Raw genomic sequence first — 16,428 nt, 5'->3', positions numbered from 1 at the left:
CTGATTCTCAAATCTAACACTCATCTTCATATATTTAAAAAAAAAGAGCAGCTTGGCTTTTAAATAATAAAAATAATTTGAGACCTACTTTACCAAAGAACATTCATAGGCTGAACATCGTCTCATAAACCAAGTCATTCCTTCATGGTATAAGATTTCATTGTATCCTCCTAATCCTGACAAGACACCACGTCAACGATATATTCTTTGATATACTGAATAATCTACAAGTTCGTCAATTCACCTGAAATAATCAGTTGCTTCATTAGAGTCTTATTATTGACCTGTTTCAGTTAATCAGGATAGAGGCGTATGGAGCAAGCAAAGCACCTTGGCATTTCCAGGTCAGAACACCATTTCAATCTTTCCCAAAGGGCTCAAATCTCCCCCAATTTTGATTAAAACCATTATTATGAAATGGCTGTGGTATATGAACTTTAGAAAATAATATAAAGGGAGTTAAAAAAAGAGAGACAGAGAAAGAAATAAAGAAAGAAAGAAAGAAAGAAAGAAAGAAAGAAAGAAAGAAAGAACAAGAGGTGAAGTAAATGTGACTCTTAGAAGAGAGCAGTAGGCAGTTGGCCCCTGAATTACCATTATCAGGGCTGGTAAACATCCTACTTGCACTGGAGACAGTCTTCCCAATGTCAGCCAGGGAGCGAAGATTGGATTTCTTGGTTTGATGGCGGTGCTTCCGGAGCAAAGTATAGGTCACCTTATCCTTAAGTTCAGGTTTTAATAGGCCTGTCTCAATCTGATGGTCAACAATCATCTCTGACAAAAAAAAAAAAACAAAGGAAAACAAGAAAAAAATGATTAAACTCAGTCATAATATGATCATTATTCAAATTTCACAAATGTCATTGTCCAGTATAATATTGACACATTATTTTCCTAGTTTTCAGCTTCCCACTTTATGTGAAGGGTAAGTGTACAGGAAACAGAGGTACTAGCATAAATGAGAATGCGCAAATATTCAACTATCAGTTCTGTATTTGGAGAAGAATTATGTTGATCCTTTTTTCAATCTCAGTCAATTTTAAATTCACATTAATCACCTTTTTTCTATATATAACATAATGATCAGTTATGTACACTTTAATTAAACAAAGAAAACCAAAATTAATATTTAAAATTTTATGTAGGGGTACTGGGAGACATTTTACCCAGTCAATGTTGCACATTTTGCCTTATGAAGGACCCAGGTCAAGCCTAGGTCATCACCTGGGAGCATGAACACAGTAGCTTCACAAGCGATTAAGCAGTACTATTGTTTCTCTCCTTCTCTCTTGGTCTCTGTCTTGCTTTCTGCCTTAAAAAAAAAAAAAAAAAAAAGTCCCCCAGGAGTTGTGGAATTGTGCTGGCAAGGAGCCCCAGAAATAACCCTGGTGACAAAAATAAACACAATCTTTATGAAGGGGAGGAGTGGGATAGGAGATATTCAACCCATGGACCATATATCATTTGGTCTGGGCCTGCCAAGGCAATCAGAGATTTTTGTCACAGTAATATTAAATGCCAATTGTTAAGTTGATAATTTGGTATGAGCTTCAAATGATGTTATAAATATACAAGGGGAGGATGCCCGGCAGTGGCGCACATATCACCATGCACAAAGACCCAGGTTCAAGCCTCTGCTCCCCACCTGAGGGAGGATGCTTCATGAGCAGTGAAGCTGGTCTGCAGGAGTCTATCTTTCTCTCCCTCTCCCCACTCAATTTCTCTCTGTTCTATCTAATGAAAATAGAAAGAAACAAAAATGGCTGCCACTGGGAGTAGTGGATTCATAGTGCAGGCACTGAGTCCCAGCGATAACCCTGGTGGCTAAAATAAATATATGAATGAATGAATGAATGAATGAATGAATGAATGAATGAATGAATGAATGTTCAACTTGGGATAAAAAGGGCTCTGCACCACTGCTGTACACTGGGAGATAGCTCACACAGTGGAGTTCACCAGTCATTATACACAAGAACCTGGGTTTGAGTTTGAACAAGTGAAGTTGTACCAGCAGTAGTAGAGAGGTACTATGATATCTACCTATCTATCTATCTATCTATCTATCTTTCTATCTATCTGGTAATGAAAGGGGAAAAAGTTTTCATTGGGAATAGTGAACTCACACATGTACAAAAAAATCCCTGGAGGAAAATAATTAATATTTCATGTACTCTGCCACAGCAAGTGAAGCACAGATATAACTGATATGAAAACTTAAAGAAAACATGCAAAATTTAAAGTGCTTGCATTATTAATTATTAAGTCATTTCCCCCCAACTGATCCATATTATGTTTACTTTATAATAAAATGAGCTAAGGAAAGAAATGCTTTTCCCCATATCAAGGTCTTTGAATAAAAATGAATCCTGGGAGTCAGGTTTAATCCAGGAGCACAGCAAGTTAAGCGCAGGTAGCGCAAAGCACAAGGACTGGTGTAAGGATTCCGGTTCGAGCCCCCGGCTCCCCACCTACAGGGGAGTCACTTCACAGGCGGTAAAGCAGGTCTGCAGGTGTCTGTCTTTCTCTCCCCCTCTCTGTATTCCCCTCCTCTCTCCATTTCTCTCTGTCCTGTCCAACAACGACGACATCGATAACAACAATAAAACAAGGGCAACAAAAGGGAATAAATATTTTTAAAAATTAATCCAATAAAATATTAAAATACAAAATTGTACCTCCATATTTTCTAAAATAGTAAATCTATTCTTATTTATATCCTACTAAAGCCTTTTCAGTAAATTCTGTTAGTTATTTTAAAATTTAACCTGACAACCAGTCTCAATAACTCACTCTCATAAGCCTATCTTACCTTAATTTTACAAATAACAAAATTTTCTCAGTAGACTCCAGTTCTGGATGTGTGTGTGTGTGTGTGTGTGTGTGTGTGTGTGTGTGTGTGTATTCCTTTAATCTAAACACTTAAGGTTTCAAATTGGTAATCTGATTGAATTTTAACAGTGAGATTAAATCATTAATACATTTCTAATAATGACTTTTTCTTTGAAATATTAAATCACCTATAGTCTTAGACCAGGGAGACCAGAATCAACTGGTTGTGCCACTATATACGATACAGCTATACAGTATTAAATGACATAAATCATGGTGAGGTCTTGTATGATACAGCAAACCCTAGCCATGGGATTTTTCAAAATCAACCAAATTTCCGAAAAAAGTTGGTTATAATAATAACTATCTATTGCCTTCTTAAACTGTAAGATAGCAGGAACCTTTCCCAGTCTCTATAAAACCTTATTTCTCCCAGTCCTGGAACCTCTGGGGCACGGCTCCTTTTCCCTGCATGCATGCTTCTCTCAATCTATACTATTTGATACTGCATCTGCTGATCCCAATCTACTCAATGCAACCAATACCACCTCAACATGTTTCACTTCAGATGGTATCCAGAGATGCCAGGCATGGAGTGTCAACCCTTCAGCTCCATTACTCTGGTGAGACCTTTCCTAGCTCATAGGATTCCTTAATTCCATGCCGGGTGGTGCACTTCCTAACAAAGCTAGAGAATCTAGATATAGACCAGGGCTCATGAGATAAAGCACATGTCCACATGTATTGATAAGTTAGGGGAAAATATATACCTTAAAGCAAAAGTGCACAATAGTTTGCAGTGACTCAGTAAGTACAGCAAGGAAGTAGAAAGACCTAAAAAAAAAAAGACACTTGTTTAATTAAGTATCATAAAGTACTTAATTAAATAGTGTCTACTAGATAGCTTTCTTATCTATTTCCTATTTCATTTACCTCAACTGCACTAAGGCTAACCTTGTCAGACATAGTAAAGACTACGAAAGCTGGATAAGAGCAAGGGAGCAGCATACTTTAATGACAGCTCTTTTGGTCACTATCAGGCCACCCCATCATGTGGGGGGGCCCTAGTCAGGGAATCCTGGGATTCCCACACAGATATGATAGGCCTAGACCCTAACAGATCTCTCTTTCCACTGTCACTGGTCATTTCCATCAGGAACAACATAGTGGACCCTCTTGTGGGCCTCTACAGGACCTTGCCTTCAATGTGGATCAACAATGGTAAGAACTGCCCCATTCTCGGAAGGTAGGTTGGGTCAACATACTCTGCCACGCTTCAGGAAGATGAGTCCTGCAATGGGTGCAGCCTAGAATGTTCTTATCTAGAACTACAGAATGTGAACTCAGACCTACAGGGATGCAGAAGTTACACAGGCTCCTGTGCTGAATATGGGCCCCAGATCAAACTGATGGGATTTATAGTTAATAATATTTATATACTTTTCCCATATTTGGGAGTTACTATCTTCCCTGATCAAGCTTTCTAGTCCTATTTCCAAGCCTGACACCAACTCCCCAGACAATACCTTCAGCCCACCTGCATGTTAGCTGTAAGGCTCAGACAAAAATTAATAAAGTCATGGGCCCATTGGAATATACCTAAAATAGACCTAATAGCTTTTTCCAGAATGGAGACCCCAAATCTCATCTGCTCTATTCTTACCTTTAGGTTCCTGATATTTAACAATCTGTTCTGCTTTATATCTTACTGCTTTTTCAGTCACCAATTTGCAGATGCTACCATGACATCAACCTGACTTCCCTGGGCAGAAGACCTCACCAATGTACCCTGGAACCCCTCCTCGCCAGACCCCCGCCCCACTAGGGAATGATAGAAACAGGCTGGGAGTATGAATCTACCTGCCAACGCCCATGTTCAGTGAAGAAGCAATTATAGAAGCTAAACCTTCCACCCTCTGCACCCCATAATGTCCTAGGTCCATACTGCCAGAGGGATAAAGAACAGGAAAGCTTCCAGTGAAAGGAATGAGATATGGAACTCTGTGGTGGGAACTATGTGGAATTGTACTACTCTTATCCTATGGTCTTGTTGATCATTATTAAATCAAAAAAACTAAATAAAAATAATAACATTTATAATTAATTTTTTAATATACTGTGTTTATTTACTTTGGATAAAGACAGAGAGAAATTGAGGGGTGAGAGAGATACAGATAGGGAGAGACAAATACAAGTGCTTAGAGTAGTGCTTCATTGCTCGTGAAGCTTCCCCCTTCAGGCCAGACTGAGGACTTGAACTCAAGTCTTTGTGCACTGTAACATGTGTGCTTTACCAGCTATACTACCACACAGCCCTGTTAGCTTTTATTTTTTAACATTTATTTTAAATAACATTTATTTTTTAACATAATTTTTATTTTTTATTTTCTAGTTTTTTAACTAGAAAATACAACAGTGGTTCATCTGCCATACATGGCTCTGCTGAACTCTTATCAAGCAGTAGTAAGGCCTTGATAAGTGTGAGGCCTTGGGGGGAAGTCCCACAGTTACATGGGCATTCTGTGGATGGCACTAAGCAGATTAGTGCTGTGAGATCTTTCTCTCACCCTCTCTCAAAGAATTTTTTAACTATTTTTGAACCCAGCAAAGTGTGCCCTACATAGAGTGAGCTATCTCCCACACGCCTACATGAACTTTTTGAATATTTCTTCTATTTTTTGCTTAATCAAAATGTATTTTACATATTACTATGCAATATATAACAAAAATGTGATTAATGTGAATTCACTGTTGAACTAGACACCATTTGGTGATATCACAAATGCTGCGAGGCTGTGAGTTCATTTCCAGACATTGCAGTAACTAAAAAATATAATAATAATAAGGTGGTGGTGCAGGGGGGTAGGGGGGAGAGTGGGCAGAAAGAAAGCCTTTTTTTCAGGAGTCACCATGTCAAAGGTATGGCATAAATGTATCTGGTACATCCTACTGTCAACATGTCCTCTGTTTTTGAGAATAGAGTTCATAACACGTAACGAAATCTGTGCGAGAAATTGCAATGGCAAGAAACAAAACCACCTCACAGCATGCATGTGGTGCTTCGGTCCCACGTCTGCCCCGTCAGGTACATGGGTGACTCCAGTGCACATCAATATTTTCTTTTGGGTGAATCTTCCATATGCAGAAGTGGAGAAAAGAACAAAAGCTCCCCCTTTCCAAAAGTTTGCCAAGAAACATTTTGGGTACCACATGGGACAACACCATGTTTATAATATATGCTTCAAGTTAAGCATATATTAGTCTTGTGATTAAAAAAAATGTTACCATTTTGAAAATATGAAAGGCATAAAACGCAAGACATAATATGACTAATGCCTCCAACATATTCAAGGAGGCTAGTTTGACCTTGACAACCACACTTCTCAATAGCCTACTGTTATAACTAACATTCACAGAACTGGACGCTTGCTATAGTCAGAAACTGATTATTTACATAGAGTACAATCATTATTTAAAAGCCAAGCAAAGTTTGAATCTAGAATTTTCCATCACATGCCTTACAGAGATGCCATCAATGTCACATAGCCCTGAGCCTCTTGGTGAGGAAAACTGGGAAAGGCAGGAAAAGTTTCTCCCACAGGAAGGGTTAAGTTTGAGAGTGGCCTTGAGCTCTGAGTGTTCTTACTATAAAAAGCCCTGCTCAGTAAAAATCCCACAACTGATCTTGTAATCACAATTGACCCACTGTCTCAGTATAGTAAAATAATTAGCTATATAGAAACCCCTCTACTTTTCCTTTAAGACTTATTCAGTGTGGAAAGTCCATTTTAGAAAAGAACCACAAAAATAAAATAAACAAACAGCTCTAGTATGTCTGCTGAAAGTATTATCAAACTCCTACTCTAATTTCAGGGTTGTGGATTAAAGCATTTCTTGCCTGCCTTTCCTCATAGAACCTCCCCTCTGTCCCCTCCCTTTTAATCTCAAACCAACCAATACATACGCATAGCCAGCCCTCTGCTTTTAATGCCTGGAAATCACCAGTTAGAACAGGTTCAAACATCTGTGTGGCTTATGCCCTTCATTAAGACTACATAAAAATGATCCATATTACAGGGGTCTCTATAAACACAAACTACAAAACCTTTCAAGCAAAGTGGGAGCTGTAACATTTCACAGCTACACTGAAATTAAGCCTTCAGTGTTCAAAATCCCACAGACACTACCAGTTGGGTGTGAATGTGCCAACTCAAGACAGCAGAGCTGAAAGGAACCTCAGGGAGCAGCAAGTTCAACCTCCTGTTATATAGACAAGAAAAGAGAGCACAGAGTAGAGACTTGCTTGCAAACAGAGCCTCAAGAGAGACACTGCTTTTAGTAATGTCAGAAACTTATGCTGACAATCTTCTAATATTTCAGAACCATGATCAAGGAAAGGCACAGGTGCTTTGAAGGAAAAAAAAAAAAGTTCTGAAACCAAATTAAAACTGAAAGTCTCTCGGGTATTTTGCTTCTGTCATTCATATAGCACTTCCCTTTGATGGGTTAGGTTTACAGCATTATTTATCTGTTTTACCATTGCTATTTGACAGTAAATTCTCTTTGAGTTCAGCCATATCCGTATCATATATATATATATATATATATATATATATATATATATATATTTCCCCTTCTGAAGTATCGAATAAAAGTGCCTTGTATTTTTATGTCAAATATATGTTCCTTTGGAGGGAAAAAAAAAATCAAGGGGTAAAATTCAAGATGTCATGTCAGAAGCACTTTTTCTTTAAAATATTTAAAATGACCCACAACGACCCTGGGTCCATACTCCCAGAGAGATAGAGAATGGGAAAGCTATCAGGGGAGGGGATGGGATATGGAGATCGGGTGGTGGGAATTGTGTGGAACTGTACCCCTCTTATCCTATGGTTTTGTTAATGTCTCCTTTCTTAAATAAAAAAAATATATTTAAGATGTCTTCAAAATCTCAGAACAAATCTTTTTAAAGCATCAATATCATATTCCATTCAGTGAGGTGTTAAAAGATTCACACCAGGGAGTCAGGCAGTAGCGCAGCGGGTTAAGCACACGTGGTGCAAAGTGTAGGGACTGCCTAAGGATCCCGGTTTGAGCCCCCAACTCCCCACCTGCAAGGGAGTTGCTTCACAGGCAATGAAGCAGGTCTACAGGTGTCTATCTTTCTCTCCCCATCTCTGTCTTCCCCTTCTCTCTCCATTTCTTTCTGTCCTATCCAACAACGACGACATAAATAACAATAAAACAACAAGAGCAACAAAAGAGAATAAGTAATAAAAAAAAAAAATTCACACCCACCTGGGCAGGCCTGACAGCATGAACCTGACTAAGCTCAAGGCAGGGCCTATAATGCCGTGCTGCCTCTATGAGGCCAGTTTTGACTTCTGCCAAAGGTAGACCTGAAGGCACGTGAGAAAAAGCTGTGCAGCTGGTGCCAGGAAGCTGGCGAGGGAGAGTCGCCTTCCAATTTGCTCAAAAGTGGGCAGAGCCCCAATTACAGCTAGTGATGACTCAGACCCCCCAGTGGGCAGCAATTAGTGGTGTCTTCAATGACAGGAACCCCACCCTGGAGCCAAACTTTACCCTGCTGCCCTGATAGCCTTTACCTCCGTGTGTGTGTGTGGGGGGGGGGGGGGGCTCTGGGTTCTTCCCCTTGAACCCAACTCCTCTGCTGCTGTGCGGCCAAGACAAGCCACTGCAAGAAGATGGGTTCTCTGGGGAGCGACATGTGCACACAGCTGCTGCCTGCCTTGGCCAGGGTGGCCGCCTTGCCCATGACAGGCAAGTTCCATGATGCTCATCCCTCATCCCTGGAGTCTATCTCCCCAAAAATCAGTGCCAAGGACAACTGTTCTCTCTGCCCAACAATAAAGTCAATGTGTACAGAGACAAAAGAAAGACAGAGAGAGAGAGTGAAAGAGAAAGAAAAAGGCCTCAGTAGCCCCTGGCTAATTCAAAGCCTAGGCCTAGGAAACTCATCAGTGGAATTCGACGAAGAAACTCCTGTGGCCAGAAGCCGAACAGAGCAATAGACCAATGATAAAGAGTTGGCTTAGCAAGCTAGAGCTCCACAAGTCCAAAAGCCATACAGTCAGATGCAGCATTTCTTATTGCAACTATTTTAAACACATATGTAAATTATATGGTGATCTTTTAAAAGCCAAGTTATAACCACATTGTGTGTAACTTACAACCAAATACATTTTAAGTCTTCCCCCTCCAAAAAAAAAAACATGCTAAAAAATCAGATATATAGTGCTTTGTATTTTGTTCTTTTTAAAAAAAATTATTTAAATGAAAAAGAGATATAGAGATAAAGACACAGTGAAAGGTCAGAGTACTGTTCATCTCTGGCTTATGGTGATGCTGGGGATTGAAACTGGGACCTCAGAGACTCAGACATGAAAGTCTTTTGCAGAACCATGACACTGTGATGCTGTCTCCCTAGCTCCCCCCCCCCCCTTTTTTCTCCCTTTTTCCTCCAGGTTTATCGCTGGGGCTCGGTGCTTACACTACAAATCCACTATTCCTGGACGCCATTTTCCCTATTTTGTTGCCCTTGTTGTTACCCTTGCTGTTGTTATTATTATTGTTGTCATTGCTGCTGTTGTTATTGGATAGGACAGAGAGAAATTGAGAGAGGAGGGGAGACAGAAAGAGGGAAAGACAGACACCTGCAGACTTGCTTCGCCGCTTGCAAAGTGACCCCTCTGCAGGTGGGGAGCCAGGGGGCTTGAACCAGGATCCTCAAGCCAGTCTGGGCACTTTGTGCCACTGTGCTACCACCCGACCACCACCCCCCTTCTTTTTTTAAAGTTATGACAGGGGTGGTGTCCTCCAGGTTATCACAGACAAAGAAGGTGCAGTGTAAATTGGTCCAAGTCACTATTGAAAAACATCAGTAGTTGTGTGTGTGTGTGTGTGTGTGTGTGTGTGTGTGTGTGTGTGAGAGAGAGAGAGAGAGAGAGAGAGAGAGAGAGGTGGAGGGAGAAGACAAGTTCTCATTGTCTTCCTGTCATCTAACTTATTCAAACCATAGTGAGTCACTAAGTTTAACAAACTCCTTTCTTTGTCTTCCCTCTATTATGTCTTGCAAAGGAATTGAGAGAAAGTGTTCTGTTCTTATTCAAAACATGATACTTTCTGGAAATATGTTTCTCTATTTCAAGAAATAAAAAACATTAGAGACAACTCTGTCCTCCTAAAAGAATCACATGCTAAGAAAGAGTGGAAATTGTTCAGAAGGAATGATAACCTCTCATGCTACTAAGGCCAAGGATAAAGCATAGATGAATTCACAAAATTCATTAAAGATATCTGTCTGGAAGTCTCAGTCGTAGTGCACTGGTTAAGTGCACACATTAAAGTGCACAAGGACCCAAGTCCAAGCTGTTGGTCCCCACCTGCAGGGGAGAAGCTTCCCAAGTGGTGAAGCAGGGCTGTAGGTGTCTTTCTGTCTCTCTCCCTTTCTATCACCCTTTCATCTCTCAATTTCTCTCTGTCTCTAACCTATAATAAATAAGTAACTAACTAACTAACTAACTAAATAAATAAATAATTTTATCGGGCCACACATTGAGGGGGAAGAAAGAAAATACAATGACAATTCTTTTCAGCAAGTGCATGGAGGTTAGAGAAAATACTCTAGAGCTGTGAGAAAGTACAATGTCTGGTGAACCTTTCCTAAATATAATAAATACAGAACCTCTCTGGTCAGTGCTACTAAGCCTCTGATATAATGTGCCTTTTTTCTTTCACTGTACTGGAAAGAGTACATTAGTGCCTCAAGACTAGAAGCTCTCTCTTTATCCTCCACCATCCTTGTTAACTAGCTCCAGGCACATTTAAAAAAAAAATGTTTCTAGTTTCACTTGTCACACCTTTTTTGGTCTTACACCAAAGTTTCTCTGCTCTGGGAAATTGTTTCATTCAGATAGATCAGTGGTGGGAATCTTTGTTCTTCCAAGGGTTATTTGGATACTTGTAATATCATTTATTGTCAGCACAGACAAAAATTATCAACTTAAAAATTAGCACTTTAAAATAAATTACTGAATTAATTTTGCTTGTTTTTACTTAGCTCTGTCTTATAGTTGTGTAAGGGAATGAGCAGAGACATAAGAGCCTTAGGTACCAGAATCTTTCACAGAACCATTATACTATCTCCCCCACAGCACTTACTGAATTTCAAGTCCCACCTGTGTGGGGGGGATATGGGGGGGAGGGGGTAGAAAGGGGTAGATAAAACAGTAAAGCACCAATCCATCGCATACGCCTACTCTGTCACAATGGGACTGGTTTCTGGGCCCATACATGGCAAGGCAGGTGCGCTGCCCAGTGAGCTTCTCTCCAACCACAGGAAACTTTTTCTATTTGTGAAGTTCCTGAATCTCTTCCCGACTCATTATAAGCTCAGTCCATTACTGGATGCCTTATACTCAGATTATCATTTAAGAATGTAGCAGTTGGATGTTACACCCTCTTTAGTTCATGAAATAATTCAACTTGATTTCACAGATCAGGAAACTGAGAGGCTAGAGATTTGAGTAACCAGCCTGGCCATAGTCACACAAACAAGTAGGAGCAGACATTCCTTAAATTTCCCTAATGCTAAATCCACTATTCTTCCTATGATACCAGTCTGCATCTTACAGAGTAAACATATGACCTCTGGTAGAGAACATATATGTTTTAGTAGAGGATAAAGCTTGAACTAATTGGCAGAGAAGAAAACATTAGTGAAATACTTAGGGACCTTAACATCAAAGACGTATTCAGAGATTTATCTCGTGAGCAAGTGAAACTAAACCAATATTAAATAAATAAGACTATCAAACTGAAAGTTTTCTACACATTGAAAAAAATGCCACAAAGATAAAACGGGCAACCCAGCATCTAGGAGAATATAATATTTGCACACCACAAATCTGTCAAGAGATTGATATCAAATATCTATAAAGAACACATACAACTCAACAGAAAGTCAAATATCCCAATTTAAAAAGTAGGTAAAAGATCAGAATAAACAGTATGGGAAAAAAAAGTTACACTTCAACTTATCAGTAGAGAAATGCAAACTAAAACCATAATGAAAACAAATCAAGAGATGAGTTTTGGTGAGGATGAGAAGAAAAAGGAACTTTGGTACACTGTTGATAGGAATAGAAACTGGTGCAATCTCTATAGAAAACAATTCTATATAAATCTCAATGGAAATACCTTAGGGTCCATAACTACCACTGTGTGACATATATCCAAAGGATGTGAACTGCTGTGTTCATGGGTGCACTGTTCACAATAACCAAGAAGTGGAAGCAACCTAAATGCCCATCGACAGACAACTGGATAAAAAAAGTTATGAGATAATTATCTGATGGATTATTACTCTGCAATTTAAAAAGATGGTATGTGTCCTTCAGGACAAAAATGAATGGAATATTAGATGAATGTTATTCTCAGCAAAGTAAGGAAGGAGATGGAAGAGAATTAACTACTGGATGGTTTCCCTCATATGTGGAATATAGAGAACTGATACACAGTAATTTGCAAAGAAAAAAAAAAAAAAAAGACTTTCTAAGAACCATAATGGCACTATGGAGTTTTTTTGTTCTTGTTTTGTTTTGGGAAGGGTACAGAACTTTGGTACTATACTTCTGTAATCTTACAATTTTGTAAACTAATATTAAGACAGAAGATAAGAGGGAGAGAGGGCCAGAGAGAGAGAGAGAGAGACTGAAAAAGGAGAGATACCACAGCATTGTTCCACTGCTTCTTAATCTTCCTCCATGCAAGTAGCTGCCAGGTGGTGGCCAGGGGCTCAGACCCCAGTCTTCGTGAACAGTAATGTGCACTCTCTAGGTGAGCCATCTCTCAGCTGCACGTTCACAGAATTTAAATCCAAGTTTTTACAGTTGCAAAAGTAAGATCCTGAGAAGCTCTGGGCCATGTTTAATGTCAGAGAGTTCTGAAAATCTAGTGTCCAGATTTCTAGTCCAACATAACCAAGGATGACAGTGTAAGGAGGGTGTCATTTCAGAATAATAATTTTATGCTAATAAGTAAAGAAAGTAAATGCAAGTATGCACATATACAAATGATATTAACTGTGAATAAAAAAAAAAAACATGAAGGTTGAGAATCCAAATTAGATGGAAACAGACCAAATATCAGTAATGGCTATGAACCAAAATACATATGATAGGCTATTTTTAAATTTTCTTACCAATCTTTGTTAATATTTTCCAATTTTTCTACTATAAATCATACTAGTTTTATGATATAAAAAAGCAAAGAACTGTGATAGAATGTCCTGTCCTAGATGGCCCCACCAATGTGTCCTGGAGCCCCTCTTCCCCAGAGCCCCAACCTACTAAGAGAGAGGCAGACTGGGAGTATGGAGCGACCAGTCAACGCCCATGTTCAGCAGGGAAGCAATTACAGAAGCCAGACCTTCCACCTTCTGTATCCCACAATGACCTTGGGTCCATGCTCCCAGGGGGATAAAGAACAGGAAAGCTATCAGGGGAGGATATGGGATATGGAGATCTGGTGGTAGGAACTGTGTGGAGTTGTACCCCTCTTATCCTATGGTTTTGTTAATGTCTCCTTTTTTAAATAAATAAAAAAAAATTTTTTAAAGAATTTCCTGGCCTGTTTACATTTAAAATGATGTTCATTAATGGGGACTAAGAAGTATGCAGGTAACACTGAGATGAAAGGAACTTAAAGGGGAGTCGGGCTGTAGCGCAGCGGGTTAAGCGCAGGTGGCGCAAAGCACAAGGACCGGCATAAGGATCCCGGTTCGAACCCCAGCTCCCCACCTGCAGGGGAGTCGCTTCACAGGCAGTGAAGCAGGTCTGCAGGTGTCTATCTTTCTCTCCTCCTCTCTGTCTTCCCCTCCTTTCTCCATTTCTCTCTGTCCTATCCAACAACGACAACAACAATAATAACTACAACAATAAAACAACAAGGGAAACAAAAGAGAATAAATAAAATAAATATTAAAAAAGAAAAGAAAGGAACTTAAAACAGTATACTTACCCACCAACTGTGGGAGAGAAGAAGCCTCCCTGTCAAGCATGATGGATCCTTTCTCCATACATGTCCTTAGCTCAAATAAGCTGTGCAGGGACAATGTGGCCACGTGGGGCTTACTCCATCTCTCTCCACCCTGTTCCACTTTTTCTTCAAACTTAATCCACCTAGGAACAAGAGATCAGTGAGTAACAATTAAGTCTTCTAATTGCCTCTGAAATAGCAACATCAACCCATATGTCTCCACCCCCACCATCATTTCCAAAATGTCCTCTTTAATGGAGTCTTAAAAGCTTATTATATCATTAATTACATTATCATTATAAATACACCAGATAGTCACTACACTGATCCTTCCTCTGTTAGAAAGCCAGAGAGAACCAAAGCATTCTTGGGTTTTTAATCTGCCTAAGGACCTTCAGGTCCTTAAGAAGAATTAAATAACTTTTAAATGAGGTAACATAATAGTAATAATAATAATAATACCTACAACATGTAAAAAAAATAGCTCCCACTATGAGAATTTGTTATGACTTCTCAAGGCAAAATTATATAAGGTAAAAATGACATGAACCAATATTTATCTTAAATATTTGAAAACTATAATGTGTGAAGTAGCCAAATGAATATTAAATCCCTTAAATGCTGGGTGGAGGGCAGATAGCATAATGGCTATGCAAACAGACTCTCCTGCCTGAGACTCCAAAGTCCCAGGTTGAATCCCCGCACCACCATAAGCCAGAGCTGAACAGTGCTCTGGTTAAAAAAAATAAAAAAATAAAATAAATCCCTTAAATGCTTAAAGAGAGTCAGCATGTGTGACTATGTCATACTTCAGCATCTCTGAGGGGTGGCACATGCTCCCCTCCCAGAGACTCTAACAGAAGATTTACTCTTCAAATCTGGGTTTACACATTTTAAAAATACACAAGCTCAGTGGGCATATCTATTCTGATTATACATCTTCTATTCGTCCTAGCAATGGAATAATTTTTCACAGCTTTTTTTTTACAAGAATCCTAGACATTTTGATAATTTAGAAACATATAACAATAAAAGCCAGTTTAATGGAAATAAGAATAAAACACATCTGATAGTCTTTATGCCCTGCATACTATACACATGGATTCTTCCTACACTGGTAAAGGAAAAGGCAAAAGTATCATCATGTTGCTGTTTTTTATGACCCAAAGCAAAATGCCTTTATCTCACTTCAAACCACTGAAAAAGATAAAGACGGGGTTAAAATGTATTTTTCTACATTCTTCACCCAAAGGTTTAATGATTGAAAAATGTTTTCCTAGAAAAAGCTAAACACTCACCTAACTCACTAAAGATGAGAACAAAGGGCAGAGTTCAAAAGGAAGCTCTACATAAGATATTATTTATAGACTATTCATCGCCCCCAATGGAGAAGAAAATGTATTAGTAGAACCAGGAGTGAAAAAAAGATAAAGAGATCAGTCATAGTGACAAAGAAAATTGATAATTTTCACTCATAAACAGAAGTTGAGAAAGAAGACCAGAAAGGGAAATTCAAAGCAGGAGTTGACTGAATTTGGAGTAGGGCACCAAAGTAAAAACCCTGGGGTGAGGGTGAGGATGAGGGTGGATGTTCAGCTTCATGGGACGGGGCGGGGGGGGGGGGGGAGACACAGTCTTTTGGTGGTGGGAATGGTGTTTATTAATTTAAATAATAAAAAAAGAAAAATGATAATTATAATCAATCCTAACACTCAAGTATTACACAGAAGTATTTTAGTCTTGCCCAGAGACCTATCATACTCCTCTCAGAAAGCCACTTTTTGTCAAGCTTACCACAGGTCAATAGTAATTTTGTTGGCAACCTAACTCAATTCTAAGACCCTCCTCCTTTCTTCTATGTTCCCTCCAAAATTTATGCCGTAAAGATATGTATGTATTTTTCTTAAAAAATTAAAAATAAATGGGCCCTGGGTCAGGTGGCTGGATTAAACAGTTAATTTTATTCATATATATATATATATATAGTTTTTCAAGATAGGGAGCTACTCTCTGCCCTAATTCAACCAGCTTCCTTCCTTCCTTCCTTCCTTCCTTCCTTCCTTCCTTCCTTCCTTTCTTTCTTTATCTCCAGAGTTATCACTGAGACTTGATGCCTGCACTATGAATACACTGTTCCTGAAGGCCATCATTTTCCATTGTTGTTGTTACTGGATAGGGCAGAGAAAATGAGAGAGGAGGAAAAGACAGAGGGGGGGGGAGAGAAAGACAGACACCTGCAGACCTGCTTCACGACTCGTGAAATGACTCCCCTTCAGATAGGGAGCCAGGGGCTCCAACTGGGATCCTTGTGCTTTCTCACTATATACACTTAACCCAGTGCATCACTGCCTGGTCCCCTAATTCAATTTTTCAGCCTTTTTCTCTACTCAACATCATCTTCTCACACAATATTTTTGTCCAACTCCATGTTAGCTATTAAACTCAATCAATAACTACAGTAGTCGTGGGTCATCAGAAACACCCAAAATGGACTTCTAACTTCTTTCCACCTTAACGTCCCTCTTCTCATCTGCTCTA

General features: G+C 39.3%; 1 protein-coding gene across 3 annotated transcripts in view; it reads right to left on the bottom strand.

Annotated features, from left to right (window-relative positions):
* Nucleotides 1–16,428, bottom strand: part of SLC4A4 (solute carrier family 4 member 4) — a 463,215-nt gene that overhangs the window by 242,042 nt on the left and 204,745 nt on the right. For 2 of the 3 annotated variants that reach the window (XM_060187836.1, XM_007523541.3), the window contains exons 5-6: nucleotides 13,873–14,033; nucleotides 595–774 (exon numbers count right to left, since the gene is read on the bottom strand). In XM_060187836.1, coding sequence (XP_060043819.1) covers nucleotides 595–774; nucleotides 13,873–14,033 — 341 coding nt within the window. The remainder of the gene's footprint in view (nucleotides 1–594; nucleotides 775–13,872; nucleotides 14,034–16,428) is intronic. The other variant, XM_060187837.1, reaches the window with a different exon arrangement.

The sequence above is a fragment of the Erinaceus europaeus genome, chromosome 3 (genome assembly GCF_950295315.1).
Source record: "Erinaceus europaeus chromosome 3, mEriEur2.1, whole genome shotgun sequence".
Lineage (NCBI taxonomy): Eukaryota > Metazoa > Chordata > Mammalia > Eulipotyphla > Erinaceidae > Erinaceus > Erinaceus europaeus.
Note: the sequence above shows the minus strand (reverse complement) of the source record. Positions and strands in the feature narration are given on the sequence as shown.